At 52.3% G+C, this 17,894-nt stretch overlaps 1 protein-coding gene across 3 annotated transcripts in view; it reads left to right on the forward strand.

Annotated features, from left to right (window-relative positions):
- The window catches only part of DLG5 (discs large MAGUK scaffold protein 5), a 121,150-nt gene that overhangs the window by 40,044 nt on the left and 63,212 nt on the right, over positions 1 to 17,894 (forward strand). For all 3 annotated transcript variants that reach the window (XM_067710399.1, XM_067710400.1, XM_067710401.1), the window contains exon 2: positions 6,164 to 6,232. In XM_067710399.1, the coding sequence (XP_067566500.1) occupies positions 6,164 to 6,232 (69 nt within the window). The remainder of the gene's footprint in view (positions 1 to 6,163; positions 6,233 to 17,894) is intronic.

Genomic DNA, 17,894 nt, shown 5'->3' on the forward strand with positions numbered 1-17,894 from the left:
GGAGGAAGCTGAGGCCCTAGGGAGGGGCCTGGCTGCACTGAACCGTGATTCTGTAAGAGGGCTTCCCAGCAGCCAAAGGAGCCACCCTCCCAGCACCTCCCGAGATCCGCAGAAGCCGGGGAGGTGAGCTCAGCACATAGCACTTTCCACCCTCTTGCCTCCTTCTCATGTCTGTGGCTCACGGAGTCGAGTGCCTCTGTACCCAGCACGGTCATGGGCGTTGGGGTGGGCAGGAAGTAGCAGCATGTGTCAGGGCCATAATGCCATGGCTCACACCTCTTTCTTTCTTCCCACTTTTAGTCCCCAAGCCCCACTCAGCTCACAGCGTCGGTTGAGTGTCTCGGTGTGGGGAGGAGCACGGGGAGGGGGAAAGCCTATGCTGGGGGCTCCAGGTTGGGAGGCTCTGGGCAGGGGTGGCCCTGCTCTAATACTTCTCACTTGCACAGGTGGATGGGTTCTGCCTACATCTCCTCCAGGCTGATCTGGCTTCTTGGTGCTTGTCCAAGTCCACCATCCTCCAGGGCCAGCTCCAGGCCCCTTCCTCCGTGAAGTCCCCCCGGACTGCTAGACCTTTAGAGCTGGGCAGCAGTGTTGTGTATAGGGTTCAGGAGCACAGGCTTTGGGCTAGACTGCCTGGGTTTGTATCCTGTTCGCCCCCTTAGTGGCTCTACCATGACCTTAAGCAAGTTACTTGATTTTTCTAACCCTTAGTTTCCTCCTCTGCACAACCGGCGTAATGACAACCTCAGGGTTGGTGTGGGAATTAACTGAGACAACATATGCAGAGTCTAGTACATCCTGGCACTTAGTAGGGCTCAGTGCCTATCAGCTGCTGCTATTATTATTTCTGGTATTGTTGTTTTTAGTGCCATACGGTCTAGCAGTTTGTCATTGTGGACTATGCAGCCTCGTCATTCTGGTGGACAGCTTTCTGAAAGACAGCTTTCAATTTGGGTAACCAAAGGATTGAGGACGGCAGTGTTGGAAGGTCTGGTTTGACTGTAGGAGCAGCAGCTAACACTTTGAGCACTGGCCGTGTCAGGTGCTGTGTCAAGCCCTTTTCGTATTAACTCAGTTGATCCTCCGTGGGGTTAGTACTCCTGTTGTCCCATTTTGCAGATAAGCATATGGAGGCAGGGAGAGGCTGAGTGACTCACCCGAGGGTACACAGCTGCTAAGTGGCAGAGTTGAGAGTTGAACCTAGGCAGGCTGGCAACCTGTTAGTATTCTAGTCACTGCTGCCTCGATTTGCAGACGAGGGCCGTGGGCTCAGAGAGGGGAAGGGACGTCCACAGAGTCTCACAGCAGGTCAGTAGCCTCCTGAGCCCCTGCCTTGTCTTCTTTATACAGCTCGCACGGCTCAGCCACGTGCCAGGACCCCGATGGACACGTGTGGGTGCTAGAGTGACTGGGCACCCTCAGCCGTCCGAGGGTGGTCAGCTCTGAGCTGGAGGATGGTTCCAGGGTGGGACAGGTGGCCTGGTGGTGACTGCTCGCCCCCCCCCCCCCCCCCCCCCACTGCCCAGGCAGCACCTCCCTGCCCAGTCTCACAGCCCCCACTACCCAGGCAGCACCTCCCTGCCCAGTCTCACAGCCCCCACTGCCCAGGCAGCACCTCCCTGCCCAGTCTCACAGCCCCCACTGCCCAGGCAGCACCTCCCTGCCCAGTCTCACAGCCCCCAGGGAAGAGTGGCTTGCTTCTCCCTCCTTCCCCGGTGCTCGCGGGAGGTGCATGTCCTCCCAGCGCCCAGAGCTGTCTCAGGGCAGCGCCACGGGCTGGAGCACAGAGAGGACTCTGCGTGCTGGCTGGAGGCTGGAACAAGCCCCTTGAGCGTCGCGGTTTCATGGGGAGGAAGTGTGAGTCACTGGGGCCTTTACAAGCCCAGGTGAATGGAGGGGTGTGTTAGGGGCCCTGCAGCCGCGGGAGGGGGCCTTGGAGGGCTGGGCGTTCTGTTATCGCCTGGGTGATTTTACTGGAAGTTCTTTGAAGTGGTCTCCATGACCCAGTGGGGCTGAGTCACCGAGTAAACACAATTAGCAGGGGGCAGCCTTTTGGGAACAACACAGACAATGCTTGTGGCCCAGGCCAGTCCCAGAGAGTCTGCCAGCTCTCTCCCAGGGCTTCTGCCATGACTTCCATGTACATGCCACCTGCTGGCTCGGGTCAGCCTTGGTACCTTGCTTTCAGTCCCTGCTGTGGGCTTGTTGGAAATGCGGAGTCTCAGGCCCCACCCTAATCTGCCTAGTCAGAACCTGCACCTTGACCGGGGCCTCAGGTTATTGCTATGGTGGAGAAGCCCCTGTATCATCACTCTGCTTCACATGGCCATGAAAACCGGGGCTCCTGCTCTGCTCTCTTTTTCTTTTTCTTTTTTTTTTTTTTTAATATTTATTTATTTGGCTGCGCTGGGTCTTAGTTGCAGCGTGCGGGATCTTTTTGTTGAGGCATGCGGGACCTAGTTCCCTGACCAGGGATCGAACCCGGGCCCCTTGCATCAGGAATGTGGAGTCTTAACCACTGGACCACCAGGGAAGTCCCTCTGCCCTCATTTTCTGGAAACGTTTCCCAATCATATGACTTTCTCTGGGTCCTCTCTGGACCTCTGCACAGGCTTGTCTGAGTTTGTGGTGACGGTCGTGAGTGGCAGTGCCCTGCTGCCCTGTGGGGCTTGGGGGGAGGCAGTGGGAGCAGAGGAGGTCGGCCCTCGTTCACCCAGGCCTCTGTGTGTGTGATGTGCAGGGTGCGCATTAGGGCCCGGGTCGGGGTGCAGGTGCCTTCAGGGGAGCTCCCACATGGTCAAGGGTGAGGGGCTGTGCGGGGCAGGAGAGCGTGCGCAGTGAGATGGGACCTCTGTCAGGCTCCAGATTGGATTGTGAAATCCCAGGGGTAGATGACGACCGTCCCACCTCTCAGAAGCCATCGCTTTGAAAGGATACTGCGTGACTTCGGAGGAAAGCGACTCCTTTTGCCTTTTCCCGACAGTCCTGACCACACAGGCTTTTTAAGACAACAATAGCTGCAGAGACAAAGCATAACCAAGACAGCGTCGTCTTCGGGGCTTTTTTTCCCCCGAATGACGTCTAAGGCCCTGGGAACATCGTAGAAACTGGGCCTTGTCCAATTTTAACCGTTCCCTGGCACCGCTTCCCCCCCTGGCTCCCAGGAGCCCTGCCAGCCGACTCGGGGGAGGTGATGCCCAGAGATGCCGATAGAGATGTCACACCGCCCCCGGGTCAGGCCCAGAGCCCTGTCAGGATGTGGGGGACAGGGAAGGGGACCAGCACGTGTCAGTTGGCCAGTTGACTCCTCCCAGCCAGGGGGGAGGTGGGAGGAGAGAGAGAAGGGTGTCTGCCAAGTTTAATTAACAGTGGAAACTTGCCATGGGGGAGGAGAGAGATGATTTGAAGGGGAGGGGCGGCTTACTGGAAGATGGGGCGCTGCTGATGCCAGTAGCGAGAAAGAGGCGAGGCGTGCAGGGAGCATCCGCCAGAGTGCTGGCTGTGGTGTCGCCAGCAGGGCTGGGCTGAGCTCACATCTCAGAGGTGTGAGTGGGACAGTGTATTTGTGCCCGCTTTCAAAAACAATCCACCGACACACCAGCCGGCTAGTCTTCCTTGCCCTCACATAACAACAATGAAAAATTATTAAGAAAATGGCTGCTGAGTTTAGAACATAGGCATCGTGTTACATTCTTGTGTTTTGGAGATACCGATGGATTGGCTGAATTGCACCTGACTTTATTTCATGGATCTTTATGCAGTGCTTAATGTTCATGATATGGGAAGAGAGATGCTTTGAGAAGTTTGTGATGCTCACGGTTGAGACAAAAACACAGAGATGTGGAAGGGGCAGCAAGATGAGTAGCGTGGATTGAACTTAAATACAGGCGATATCTCACTGAACACTGCTTACTTATTTTTTAGTAGGATCAAGGACTTTAAGGGCTGCACGGGGTTTTCTGGTTCCGTCTCTTTTCAGGTGATGTGCAGGTGCCACCTCTGATATCTCTGCCAGGTGTGCGTGGAGTGAATGCATATGTCGTGGGAGACCCCGCCACCCAGGTCTTCTCAGACCAAGGCAGCACTGACCCTTAGGCCCCCTTCCTGACCTGCACCCACCAGCTGTGTCTGGGCTGCTGCCGTAGGCCAGTCGAACAAGTTGCATCCCTTTGGACGGTCCTGCCCACTCCCCGAGCCTTCCTCTTCCATCCACGCCAGACACCCAGAGGTTCTTGGAAAATGTGATAATGAGGCCACTGGCCATTCCTGGCCACTGTCCCACTTCTTGCCATTACCAAAGTCCCTTTTTCTGGTTTTCTTTTTTCTCCTCTCACCTTTCATCTCTCTGCCTGTCTGGTGGGTACACCAGCTAGCTCCCCTGCATGCCGACTCTTATGCCAGGGCTGTGTGTTTCCCTCACCTCTGTGTGGTCTTCATCTTTCCCCCGACACCTTCCCCTTCCCTTCGGGGTCTCCCCTGTCCCCTGGTGCACTGCTCCCTCCCTCCCGTCCATGAGTTTCCCTCCTCCTTTCCCTCTCCCCTGCTTACCCCGTCTCTTTATCTCTTTTCTTTCTTTTTTTCCTTCTGAGGGTGTGCAGGTGTAGGGTAGCTAGTCAAGAGTTGACATCGGAGAGAGCCCCTTAAATTTGACCCCGCATTTCTGGTCCTGGAGCCCAAGGTCTCATTAGTTCTCGGCTGCTTTCTGACACCAAAGCCCTAAGTCTCATTCAAAGGCTTTATTGCAAAAATCTCATCTCTGGCTCACTCACTCTGCCCAGTACACACACACCTTCATTGTACAGTTCTTTCGGTTCTAAGAGCAAAACATTGCCTTCTTCCCATTGTCTTGTTTTATTTGACCCACCATCTCTGCATGTTGTGCTTTTTTCGACTCCCATTCAGCCTCTGGGTTGGGGTTCGCCTGCCCTCTTAACTTTTGTGTCATCTGTAGTCTTGATAAGCAAAGCACAGCTTTGTTTCCATTAATCATGGAAAATGTCATCTCTGAAATGGGACAGGGGAAAGGACCTTGTGAGCCATCTGGTTGAACCCCTTCATGTTACAGACTGAGAAACAGAGATCCAGAAAACTGAGGCCACTGGCCAGCTACTCGCACGTGGACGAGAACTGCACTCAGAGCTGGGTTTCTTGACCCAGAGGTTTTTCCTGATGCCGGGCAGGAAACATCCTGGCTTTGAAGATATTTGAATGCAAACCAAACCGTGGTGGTTGTGTGGCTGCCACCAGGAGTTAATAACGAGTGTCAACACCTCCCCCCCCAAAACAAAACAAAACGAAACATAGGGCTTCCCTGGTGGCGCAGTGGTTAAGAATCCTCCTGCCAATGCAGGGAACACGGGTTTGATCCCTGGTCCGGGAAGATCCCACATGCCACGGAGCAACAAAGCCTGCACGCCATTACTACTGGAGCCCGCGCGCCTAGAGCCCGTGCTCTGCAACAAGAGAAGCCACCGCAATGAGAAGCCCACACACCATAACGAAGAGTAGCCCCCACTTGCTGCAACTAGAGAAAGCCTGCACACAGCAATGAAGACCCAACGCAGCCAAAAATAAATAAATATTTAAAAACGAAAAACAAAACATGTTACTCCCTAGCTTTGGTGACAGTGTGATTGCTTATAATTCTATCAGTAACTTTTAATAAGGGAGCAGCCACTGACTAAATTATTAAGGACTGAGCTTGAATACAGTTAGAACCTAAGAGCAGAACAGCTAGGCACAAGGAACGAAGAGTTCACAGATGTTTAACTTAGGCTCTGTTACCCTCTATATGAAAGCCAGAATCACACTGATACAAATCTGTAGGAAATCCCCAGACCCCTTGTTGCCCTGGGGCATGTTGCTCCCTTGCTGAGCCCTTCCCCAGATGTCCCGATAAGAAGCCAGCTGGCTGACTCCAAGCTCCCCTCTGCCCGTGTAGCTCAGTCGGAGGGGGGCCGAAGGTGAGGCGGAAGCACCAAAGACCAGGCCCTGCTGACAGCACCTCCCCTGCCCAGCCTGTGGTTGTGAGGTCTGGTACCCCAGGTGGTGCTGCTTCTCAGCCTGGCGCCGACTGAAGTCATTTGGTCTCACAGTGGTTTGGGGCATAAGATGAGAAATCCCTTTGGGGTTAGTAACAAATGGCCTCTCTTTCTGTCTCCAGGCTCCACGTACAGTGTCTTGTCCATCATGCCCTCAGACTCGGAGAGCAGCAGCTCCCTCAGCAGTGTGGGTGAGTACCACCTTCCTGGGCACCCCTCCTTCCTGGAGGACACCGGCCGCTCGGGGGTCTGGGTATGAGCTGGGGTGGCGCTGGGTGCATGGGGTGGGAGAGTTGGCCTACACCTGTCAGATCATTCATGGAGTCATCTTCTGTTGGTTCCGTTCACATTTCCTCTCATCAGCACGTCCTCTTAATGGAGGAGGGCAGAACGCTGTTCCTGGTGTTAGGAGGGAGGTGCATGACACAGAGGCACCTGTGTCACCATGTTTTCACTTTGTCAGGGCACAGCGCTTCTCAGAGAGCCCTTTGCCTCCGACCCCCAGGCCTCGTAGTACACAGTGACCACTATCCAAGAGACTGGCCCCTTTGGGGGCTGTTGTTTGTGAGCAGGACTGGCCCACTGGGAGTGTTGTCTGGGGCGCAGGAGTGGCCAGTCCATGCCGAATTCGGTGTGTCTCTGGATGTGGGTCCCAGGAGCCCATAGAGGGAGGCTGGCCCTGCTGTCACTTCACTGAAGACGTCCCAGAGGAAGGTTGTCATAGTCTCCCAGTCTTCCCGCGCCTCTGTGGCCCGTCTTGTGTCACATTCCCTCTATTTAATGCCCTAGCGTAGCTCTGTGTCCTGGTTTGACCTTGATGGATGGGTACACCTTCAGTGGTGTGGTGAGTCCTGGAGTTTTTGAGTTGGAAGGGCTCACAGAGGTCATCTGGTCCAATTCTTCCTGTTTCCTCCAGTAGACAGGTGGGGAAATGGACACTCAGAGAAGTTAAGTCTCGTGCCTGAGCTTCTAGAACCTGCCTGGGGCAGGCCTCTTATGTGTTAAGTTGACTCATACGGAACACCTCCAGAGGGCCAGAAGTGGGCTTGCGATATAGCGGTGAATAGGCAGACCTGGTCCCTGTGCTCCTGGATCTTAGGGTCTCCTGGGGAGACAGTCAGATGAGTAGATACAGTAAGTGAGGTCAGAGTGGTGAGAGGGGTACCAGTAGGGGACACTGTATTTGTTTGCTAGGGCTGCCCTAGCAAAGTGCCGTAAACTGAGTGACTTACGCAGTAGAGGTTTATTCTCTCACAGCTCTGGAGGCCAGAGTCTAGAGTCTAAGATCATTGTGCCCTGAAGGCAGCCAGGAGCGGGTCTTTTCCAGGCCTCTTCTCCTGGTTGTGTGCCGGCAACCTCTGACGTTCCTCGGCTTGTAGGTGCATCACCCCAGTCTCTGCCTTCACTTTCACATGGTGTTCTCTCTGTGTGTGTCTCCAAATTCCCTTTTTTAAACAGGACACCATTCACATTGGTTTAGGGGCCCGCCCTACTCCAGTATGACCTCATCTTAACTTGATCATCTCTAAAGACCGAATTTCCAAATAAGGTCACATTCACATTTACTGGGGATTAGGACTTCATCGTCTGTTTTGTGGGGCACAATTCAGCCCCTCGCAGGTCCCCTCGTCCCGTCTAGGGTTCAGGGAGGACTCTGATGGGACCACAGTTCACTTTGTCCTGCCTGCTTGGGTTGGTGAAACACAGGGATTGAATGATGGGGCTGCTGGGATTTTGAACACGGGGCTGGCTTTCAGGAAGTGCATGAGCCGGGCAGGCAGTCAGGATGTGTGGAACGGTAATGTGGGGTTTTGTAAAACGGAGCTGGTTGAGCTCTGAGGGCACCTACCTGTATTGGCCTCACCCTTTTCCGGCTCCATATTCCGCTTGGGAGCGAGGTACAATGATCTGATATCTGACAAACTCATTCACATTGACCCTTCAAGGCTTAAAGTGTTACCTTTCCTAGGAGCATTTGCATTTTAAAAGGAGATTCTAGAGAAAGATAATTGTTTAAACCACAGCAAGTATTGTTAATGGTGGAATTGCAGGCCTGAGTAAGAAGGTATTTTTTTGTGCAGCTGGACCTTCGTATACTTTGGAAGAGCATCCTGTCAGTGACCCACCCTTTGGCCCTTGGGATGGAGGGGTCACCAGTGTCCCCGGATACTTGTTGGCAGGCAGGCTGCGAGCAGAGCTCTACTGTACTTCACTGTCTGGGCCCCTATCTGGGATGCTCAAAGACCTGGTTGCATCCCTTCAGGTCAAAACCTCTCCAGTTCACCGGTAGCCAAGTTTTCCTTCTCTTGCTTTTCTGTGTAGAGTTGACGTTGACCTTGGGGTGAGTAGCCCCATTTTTCTGCAGGCTGACTTGAATGTCCCCGTGGCTGTATTGGCCAGAAGGCCTTTGGCTGCAGCAGTAGGGAATACCTACTCATACTGCCTTAGATAGCAGAGGAATGTGTGATCTCACATGGTAACTGTGCTGAGGGTGGGCTGAGTACATCGGGTGTGGCTTTGTGGGCCTCTGTGTGGTGTCTTCCCTTGGGCTGATGGCAGGGGTCAGCCATCACATCTAGACCTGACAGTGTCCAGGGCTACAGTGTTCGTGGTGGGAGCCTCTAGCCACACGTGGCTATTTAAATTCCAGTGAATTAACGTGAAATAAAATTTAAATCACTAGTTTCAGTAGTTACACTAGCCACATTTCAAGTGTTCTGTTGCAGGGGTTCCCAACACTCAGGCCACGGACCAGTACCAGTCCGCGGCCTGTTAGGAACCGGGCCACACAGCAGGAGGTGAGCAGTGGGCAAGTGAAGCTTCATCTGTATTTACAGCTACTCCCCATTGCTTGCATTACCGCCTGAGCTCCGTCTTCTGTCAGATCAGCGGTGGCATTAGATTCTCATAGGAGCGCGAACTCTACTGTGAACTGCGCATGTGCGGGATCCAGGTTGTGCGCTCCTTATGAGAATCTAATGCCTGATGATCTGAAATGGAGCTGAGGCGGTGATGCTAGTGCTGGGGAGCGGCTGCAAATACAGATTATCGTTAGCAGAGAGGTTTGACTGCACAGAGACCATAATAAATCAATTGCTTGCAGACTCATATCAAAACCCTAGGGCTTCCCTGGTGGCGCAGTGGTTGAGAGTCCGCCTGCTGATGCAGCGGACACGGGTTCATGCCCCAGTCCGGGAAGATCCCACATGCCGCGGAGCGGCTGGACCCGTGAGCCATGGCCGCTGAGCCTGCGCGTCCGGAGCCTGTGCTCCGCAGCGGGAGAGGCCACAACGGTGAGAGGCCCGCGTATCGCAAAAAAAATAAATAAATAAAAATAAAAAAATAAAACCCTATCAGTGGGTCTTCCCTGGTGGCGCAGTGGTTAAGAATCCGCCTGCCAGTGCAGGGTACAGGGGTTCGAGCCCTGGTCCGGGAAGATCCCACATGCCATGGAGCAACTAAGCCCGTGTGCCACAACTACCTAGTCTGTGCAACACAACTACTGAAGCCTGCGCACCTAGAACCCATGCTCCGCAACAAGAGAAGAAGCCTGCGCACCACAACGAAGAGTAGCCCCCGCTTGCTGCAACTAGAGAAAGCCCACGCACAGCAACAAACACCCAACACAGCCATAAATAAATAAAGAAAACAAAAAAACCTCTCAGTGAGTGGCAAGTGAAAACAGGTTCAGGGCTCCCACTAATTCTGCATTATGGTGAGTTGTATAATTACTTCATTATATATTACAGTGTAATAATAATAGAAATAAAGTGCACAATAAATGTAATGAGCTTGAATCATCCCCGAAACCATCTCCCGCCCCCTCCCGCCACCGGTCCGTGGAAAAATTGTCCTCCACTAAGCCGGTCCCTGGTGCCAAAAAGGTTGGGGACCACGGTTCTGTAGCACCTGTGGCTAGTGGCTACCATATTGGACAGATCAGATAAAAGAACATCTCCATCATCACAAATGGTCCAGAGGATGAAAGAGGCTGTCTCCTCTCGTGTCTCCTGATGAGCAAAGAAGCCTTCTCCAGCAGGTCCTCAGCACAGTCCCCAGTCCCCTGTCACTTGTCTGTGCCCAAACCATGGCTCATGCAGTGCGGTCCCTGGACCAGCAGCACCCAGGTACTTGATAGAGATGTAGGTTTCCAGGCTCCAGAAGCTCTGAGGATGGGGCCCAGCATCCATTTTAACAGCCTTCCTGGTTGGAGGTGAGTTGACGTAACCTAGGCCCCGGCAAAAGCACTGGAATGTCTGTGGCTGGCTTGGACCAGCCCCTTGGAGTGGAATGAATGGAGGGTCGTCCATGGCCCACTGCAGCACCTCCTGGAGGAATCCCTCCTGGCTCAGCCTCACCTAATCACGGGCAGAACACTTCTTTTCCTGGCCATCTCAGGCACACACCCCGACCGAGGGGCTGATGAGTCAGATGGAGACTGGCTGTTTCTGTTTGTTAGGTCTTTCTCTATGAACCTAAGGAAAGGCAAGGTCTTATAATAAAAACATCACCTCCACTTTCCCACTTATGTCTCCCTAACCAAGAACGTTTGGGCAAAGAACAGCAAGTTATATTTAGCATAAGAGAAAATTGGTAGGTGGAGCCTTGGGTATGGTATTTTCTCTGCAACAGCTGGTACCTGGTTGCCCCTCCCCTCTTCCCGGCTGGCATTAGGTCCTCAGGTGGTCTGCCCATTTCACCTCTTCAGCCTGACCCTCCTAACAACAGACCGACAGCCTTAAAGTTTGCTGTGTCTTTCCAGGCAATTTTCATCAGCCAAGCACGTGTGGCTTCTTTGAGGCTTGCCCCCACCCCGTGTGGCCTGTTATTTGAGTAACCTGCCTGTGGGTAGGCCCCATGGATCTGCCCAGGGGAGGCACACTCATTTCAGGCAATCGATGTTTTTTTCCTCCCCCGTTCATCCTGATCTAATTGCTCAGGTACCTTTTTTTTTTCTCAACTTGGATAACTGGGGAAGTTTTAAGAAGAGGAGACATTCTTGGGCAGCATTTATAAAATAAGCCTTAAATTTCATGCAGATTGAAGTAACAGGAGAGCTTTCTTATTAAGGAGAGAGATCTGATTTTGTTAGCAGAAGGATCTGGAGGGCTTCCTTCCTATCCCAGCAAAGATTCCTTGAAGGTGCAGCTTCTAGTTGATAGAGGATGGTGGGGTGAATGAGCATGGAGGCAAGGCTGCACCCTGACCCCTTGCCGTCTGACCCTTCCTTCTCTGATCCTTTTGGATCCGGGGCCTGTTTTCTCTCAGTGCATCAGATGGACGGGAGCACCTTGTCCTCTTGGAGCCCGTGCTCGGCACTCGTAGGGATCACGGGGGGCCTGGCTCCAGGCCTTACAGGCTAACCAGGTGTCTTAGTCTGTCCAGGCTGCTATCACAGAACACCACAGACTTGGCAGTTCAGAAACAACACACATTTATTTCTCACAGTTCTGGAAGCTTGGAATTCCAAGATCAAGGCAGCTTCGGTGTCTTGGGGGGCCCGCTTCCTGGTTCATAGATGGTGCCTTCCCGTTGTAACCTCACATGGCAGGAGGGGGAAGAGCTCTCTAGGGTCCCTGTTAGAAGGCCACTGATCCCATTCACGTGGGCTCCACCTTCATGACCTGATCACCTCCCAGAGGCCCCACCTCCTAATTCCACACGGGGTTGGGGGGGTAGGACCTCAACATAGGAATTTGGTGGGGTATACCAACATTCAGACCAGAGCACCAGAGAGAGAAGCGACTGGCCGTTTTGCCTTGTGTAAAACAAGGAGACAGAGGGGAAGGAGCAGCTTTTTCTAACGAGGGGTGTCCAGGAAGCTTCAGGGAGGAGGTGGCCCTCAAGTGGGGTCTTCCAGGAATGGCGCTCTGGATGTAGGAGCAGCTTGGAAGCGACAGGCCATCGTCACCTGTCTTGGTTTGGGTTTCGGCAAACTGACCCTGAGTCAAGGATTCGAGAGCAAGTAGCTTATCTGGAAGGAGATCTGGGAGCTGGGCAAAGCTGCAGCTGCTGCGCTGGAGTCTAACCTCCTTCCAGTCCAAGTCCAGGAGGAGCCCCGCTGCAGTCCTGTGCTGACCAAGTAGGGCATCCCCTGGGCATCAGTGGGCGATGCTTTTAAATGTAGTGGGTATTGGACAGCCGAAAAAACAAGGGATTGATAAGCCACTCTGGCCAGACAGTGCGACTTTGGTCCAGACCAGAGGTTCTCAAACTTTATCAGGCATCAGACTCACCTGGAGGGGAGTGCTGGCTTCTCCCCCAGGGTTCCTGATTCGGTAGGTCTGAGTGGGGCGTGACCTGTGCATTTCCAGTGAAGCTAAGGTGCTTTTGGAAGCACTGGTTCAGGACGTGGGATTGTGTCTCCCCCCGATGGCTCTGGCTCTCCTGGGCTGGAGGCGAGGATGGCTTGGTTTTGCTTGCTGCGGCCTGTGATGACCATGTTCTGCTGTTTTGCTTCTCTCCTGACAGCCAGGGCCTGGAGGAGGCCAGGAAGTTTACCTGGGCATCCCTGCTCCACCCACCTGCCCACTTTGGGCCAGTGCCCATTTTCTCCTTGGCCTCTGGTACCACGGGCCCACAGGGCTCTGAAGCAGAGCTGTGACCCCTCTAGCTGTAAATAAGACTTGGTGGGGGAGTGGCCTTCAGGGTCAGCTGGAGTGTGGTGTGACAAGGGGGCTAAGGACAAAGGGCCTTACAGCCAAGAAGACTGCCAAGCTGCCGGGCTCTGGCTGAGCCTCAGTGGTCTACAGGAAGGCTGCACTTGCATCGGCCAGGGTGTCCGGGAGGAGGAGCCAGGACTCGTGATGGCGAAGGGGCTCTGCTCCCCTTGGCTGCAGTTTTCCTCTTACACCAAGGCCCAGAGGAGTGAGAGCTCTTTGTCCAAACTCCAGGGCCTGTGCCGGCTCTCCTGGCATCTTCCAGCACTCATTTTGGGGCCATTTTAGTCCAGTCCAAATCCCTCAACCCTGGAATCCCATCCTGAACATAAAAATGAAAAAAAAGAAAATCTTTCTTTTCTTAAGTTTTTCTTTTTATTAACTAATTTATTTATCTATTTATTTATTTATTTATGGCTGTGCTGCACGGCTTGCGGGATCTCAGTTCCCCAACCAGGGATTGAACCCAGGCCACAGCAGTGAAAGTGCCGAATCTTAACCACTGGACCGCCAGGGAACTCCCCTGCCTTCTTTTCAAGTGGGTTCCAGATTTGGGAAGGGGAAGGAGTGAAGTGGGGGAGAGTGGAACTCCCCTGCCTTCTTTTCAAGTGGGTTCCAGATTTGGGAAGGGGAAGGAGTGAAGTGGGGGGAGAGTGGACAGTTTTGCATTTGAGTCCCAAAGAACAGCTGCACAAAGATAGAATCTGAGGCTTCTGTGGACAACTCACTTGACGTTAGTTTTGATTTTGCTTGTTCTTGAAAAGGTTTACTATAAACACAGTGACTGGTCGGGGGTGACAAGCCACACCTCTTCGTTGGTCACACCTGTCCTGGGATGGTCACTTCAGTTTAGGGCACCGCAGTGTTGTTGTTTTTTATTTTTTTTAACTTCAGAATTTTTTAAAAGTCATGTTCCGTGAGGTACGAATTACGTACAGTAACATTTATCCTTTTTGGTGTATAGTTCGATGAGTTTTGATGAGCACATTGGTTATTTAACCACTTCCACAATTAAGGTATAGAGCAAATCCTCCACCCTGAAGAATTCCCGTCTGTGACTTTGTAGTCAGCCTTTCTTCCCTCCACCCACAGGCCCTGGCAACCACGGATCTGTCTTCTGCCTCTGTAGTTTTGCCTTTTCCCAAATGTCGTGTAAATGGAAACATATGGCATGTGGCCTTTTGAGTCTGGTTTCTTGCACTCAGCATAGTGCATTCGCGAGTCCCTGTTCCCCTTGCCCTCGTGTGTACCAGTAGTTTGTATGATAGTGCCTTTTTGTTGCTGAGAAGTATTCCGTTGTATGAATATAACACTGTCGTTTATCCATTCAACAGCTGCTATAAACAGTTGTGTGCTAGCTTTTGTGTGAACGTAAATTTTCATTTCTTTTGTGTAAATATCCAGGAGTGGGATTACTGGGTAGTATGGTAAGTGCATGTTTAACTTTATAAAAGACTGTCAAAGTGTTTTCTGCAGTGGCTGTATGATTTCATATTCCCACCAGTAGTGTTTGAGAATTCCAGTTTCTCTGCATCCTTGCCAGCATTTGGTGTTGTCACTTTTTTTTTACTTTAGGTCTTCTGGTAGTGATAAAGGGACTTGGCAGTTGTCTTCAAATACTTGCATGTCTGTTGTTTAGAAGAAGAATTACAGGTGTACCTTGTGGCCTTTGTTTTTTTTTTGTTGTTTTTTTTTTTGGGCTGCGTCGGGTCTTCGTTGCTGCGCTTGGGCTTTCTCTAGTTGTAGTGAGCGGGGGCTACTCTTCGTTGCAGTGTGTGGGCTTCTCATTGCGGTGGCTTCTCATTGTGGATCACGGGCTCTAGGCACGTGGGCTTCACTAGTTGCAGCACGTGGGCTCAGTAGTTGTGGCTCGCAGGCTCAGTAGTTGTGGTGCACGGGCTTAGTTGCTCTGCGGCCTGTGGGATGTTCTGGGATCAGGGATTGAACCTGTGTCCCCTGCTTCGGCAGGCGGATTCTCAACCACTGCACCACCAGGGAAGTCCCTACCTCATGGTCTTGGGTGGGTAGATAGATCTAGGGTCAGTGGGAGAAATACAGATTTTAACTCAGTACGTAGAATAATTACCTGGGGAGAGATGAGATGGGCTCTGCTGTGAAGTAGTGAGCTCCCTCCCTGTGCAGGAGTTCAGACCATCTTGGTAGCTGTTTAGGGGATTCTGGCAACCATTTTCTTGGAAGGACTGCATCATCTTCAAAATGTTTTTCAACCCTGAGATGCAAGGGAAACTTTATTTTTAATTGAATGGGTATGGAAAGGGTTTTCTGCAACACTTGCTGTTATCTTGGAACTTCCTGGCTTAGCACATCTTGGGATTTTTCTTGAGGCCCCCTGTGGCCCTCCTCTGCCCTCTGCCCTCTGCCCTCCTTATTGTGAAAGGACAGGGGTATCCAGGCAGCAGTTTCCCTAAGTCAACCTGCTATTTCATGGATTCACAGGCCTGGACGGCCTCACTTTTTGTGAGTTTCGTGTATGCTCAAGCCTTTGGGGCAGGGGAAGGGAAACAGGAGGCCACTCCCGTCGGGAGGCCGTGCAGGGTAGTGGACGAGGCCCTGGGTCTGGAGGTGAAGCGGGATTTGCGTGGGTATCCTCCGGTTTCCCAGCTGTGCAGTTTTGCTAGACGTCAGTTTCTCACTCGGTGATCACAGCACGTATCTGGGAGGGTACTGTGGGTATTGATGAAGTGAGAACCCAGGTGCGTTTAGCACAGAACCCAGCGCGTAGGCTGTGCTCAGCAAATGACAGCACTCACCTCCCTGTGTGTGTGATTGGCTGCCCCCAGGTCCTACCAGCTGCAGAGCCAGTGGCCTCATCCTGCTGGAGAGAGACAGGGGGCGGTGGCTGTATGTGGTGACAGGTCTGATGACCCCTACTTCTGTCCTGCTGCTGCTTCTCTCTCCAGCCTCCGCAAAAGCCAAGGGCTACATCTTTCTGTTGCTTCATTTTTAAAATGGGGTGGAAATTCTTTATCTCCCTGGAGGCAGATTGCTGGGCCTGGTGGTGCTTTTCAGTTCTGAAATTGAGATCCGATGTTTCTCTGATACTTATTGAACTTGACCGCAGGTCAAGTCGTTCTCAAAGCATGGTCTGGTGTCCCTGAGGTCCTTTCATGGAGCCAGTGAGGTCAGAACTGTTTTCATAATGATCCTGAAGTGACACTTGCTTTTTGCACTCTCGTCCTCACACAGACTCGGCTGTAGAGTGGAGTTTCCTACAGGTTCCATCCACGGTGTGTGATGTTGCTCGGATGTGAGACTCTGGCTGTCTTTATTAAGCCCGATGTCAAACAGCATTACGCAGATGCAAAGCCATGCCATTCTTCTCGCTGTGTTTTCTGTTTTGCGGTAGAGAGTGTAGTTAATTTTTCATGAAAAGCCTTAATGTGAATATGTAACGGGTTTGGTTGTTTTAAAATCAGTAAATATTTTAAAATACCTTTTTAGTTTTAATTTCTCATCTGGTAGATATTGTTAGATGTAACCCCTATAAGCAAAAGCTCTTTGGAGTCCTCAGTCCTTTTTAAGAGTGTAAAGAGGCCCTAAAATCAAACCATTTGAGAACTTTTAGGTTGAGGCCTCGGGCACGTGGGGTCAGGCAGAAGGCACTCCATACGCCATGGTGTCATTTACTGGCTTGGTGACCTGGACCCATTATTTAAGCTTGATAAGGTTTTGTTTGCTGATCTGTAAAATGGGGATAGCAGCAGTATCTTCCTTAAGGGGATGGAATGGGATAATGTATGAAAAGCATCTTGTAAACCGCCAGGCATGGAGTGAGTGCTACTCATGGTTGTCTTTGGGAGGCCGCAAGGCACAGCAGCAGAGAGCACGTGCTCCGAATCCGGGTGCCTGGGCTCTCGTCCAGGGCGCCACTTGCTGTCTGTGGAAGTTTAAGTTGATTCCTTAAGCTTGCTGCGCCTCAGTTTTCTCACCTGTAAAATGGAGATGATAATATTCTTACCACCTGTGGGATCGTTGGGAAGGTTAAATTAATGCCTGGGGCATCTGTGTTGTGTGCTGTTGTGTGGTTGGTTGCGACGTTTACATTGAAATCCTTCTTTTCCGGGTGCTTGTTGGGTCTGTTCATGCCACTGTCTTGGGTTTGTCAGTCCTCCACAGATCGTGTCCCCCCCACCGGGCCCCCCAGGGGCTGGTTAGATGCCGAGTTTTAGTTGTAGGCCTCTCCAGAAGGGGGTGTCAGGCACGTGTCCAGAGGAGGCCCCACATGTCAGACAGCCAGGTAAGTGAGTGCAAATCAGATGGCCGTCGTCGAACTAGAGCTCATAGAAGTGCCTTCATTTGCCAAAGAGGAAGACGTTACACAGCCGCACAGAGCTGTAACCAGCCTGTTTTCCAGAACTCCTGGGGGCAGGGGTAAGGATCCAGGGTCTTTGGGGAAGGGCGAGGGAAGGCTTCTCAGGCTGTGGACTAGAACCCATGGACGGAGGGAGATGCTCAGGGGAAATGGTGATCCTGGGCCTCACCTTAAAGAACATTTTGGCCGCAGAGGTCTGGCCTGAGCATAAGAATCCTGGCTGTTACGGAGGTGCTGGCTTTAAAATAACATGTGTTTCGAGGGGTACTGGATTCAGTGGTTGGCATACCGACATTGGATAACACTGAGCTGGGAGCTCGAGTCTCCTGCCTCAGACCATGGTCTAGCTTGTCACCCACAGTGTCGAATTCTCCATCCTCCCTGCCACTCCTGGAAGATGCAAGGCCACACCTGAGTGCCTGTCTTGGGGGACACTCGGTTTGCACAAGAAAATCAGCCAACAGCGGTCTGCTGGGGGGCAGCGGTCAGGATGACACAGAGTCAGAAGACATTCGTCTTGCCTTTTACACGTTACAGGGCTACTGGGGAGACAGATACTGTGTCCCTGGGGTGAGTCCGCCTCTGGATCACATCCATAAACTGGGATGACTTCTGTGGGTTACTCGGACCCCACTGAGGATCTCTGAGGCTTAGAGGGCTCAGGGGAGCACATGGACGGAGTTAACTATAAAAGCACCATGGATCTGTCTCTTTTTCTGGGACATTTGAGTGAGGTGCATACTTCCTAGAAGCAGATTGGGATCTCGTCAGAGGTGCTGGTGGTGGCCACTGTTCCTTGGTAATAGCATAAGGCATGCGATTCCCTTCAGGACATGTCTAGTCCTAGGGACAAGTGACGAG

The sequence above is a fragment of the Pseudorca crassidens genome, chromosome 16 (assembly GCF_039906515.1).
Source record: "Pseudorca crassidens isolate mPseCra1 chromosome 16, mPseCra1.hap1, whole genome shotgun sequence".
In the NCBI taxonomy this organism is placed as follows: domain Eukaryota; kingdom Metazoa; phylum Chordata; class Mammalia; order Artiodactyla; family Delphinidae; genus Pseudorca; species Pseudorca crassidens.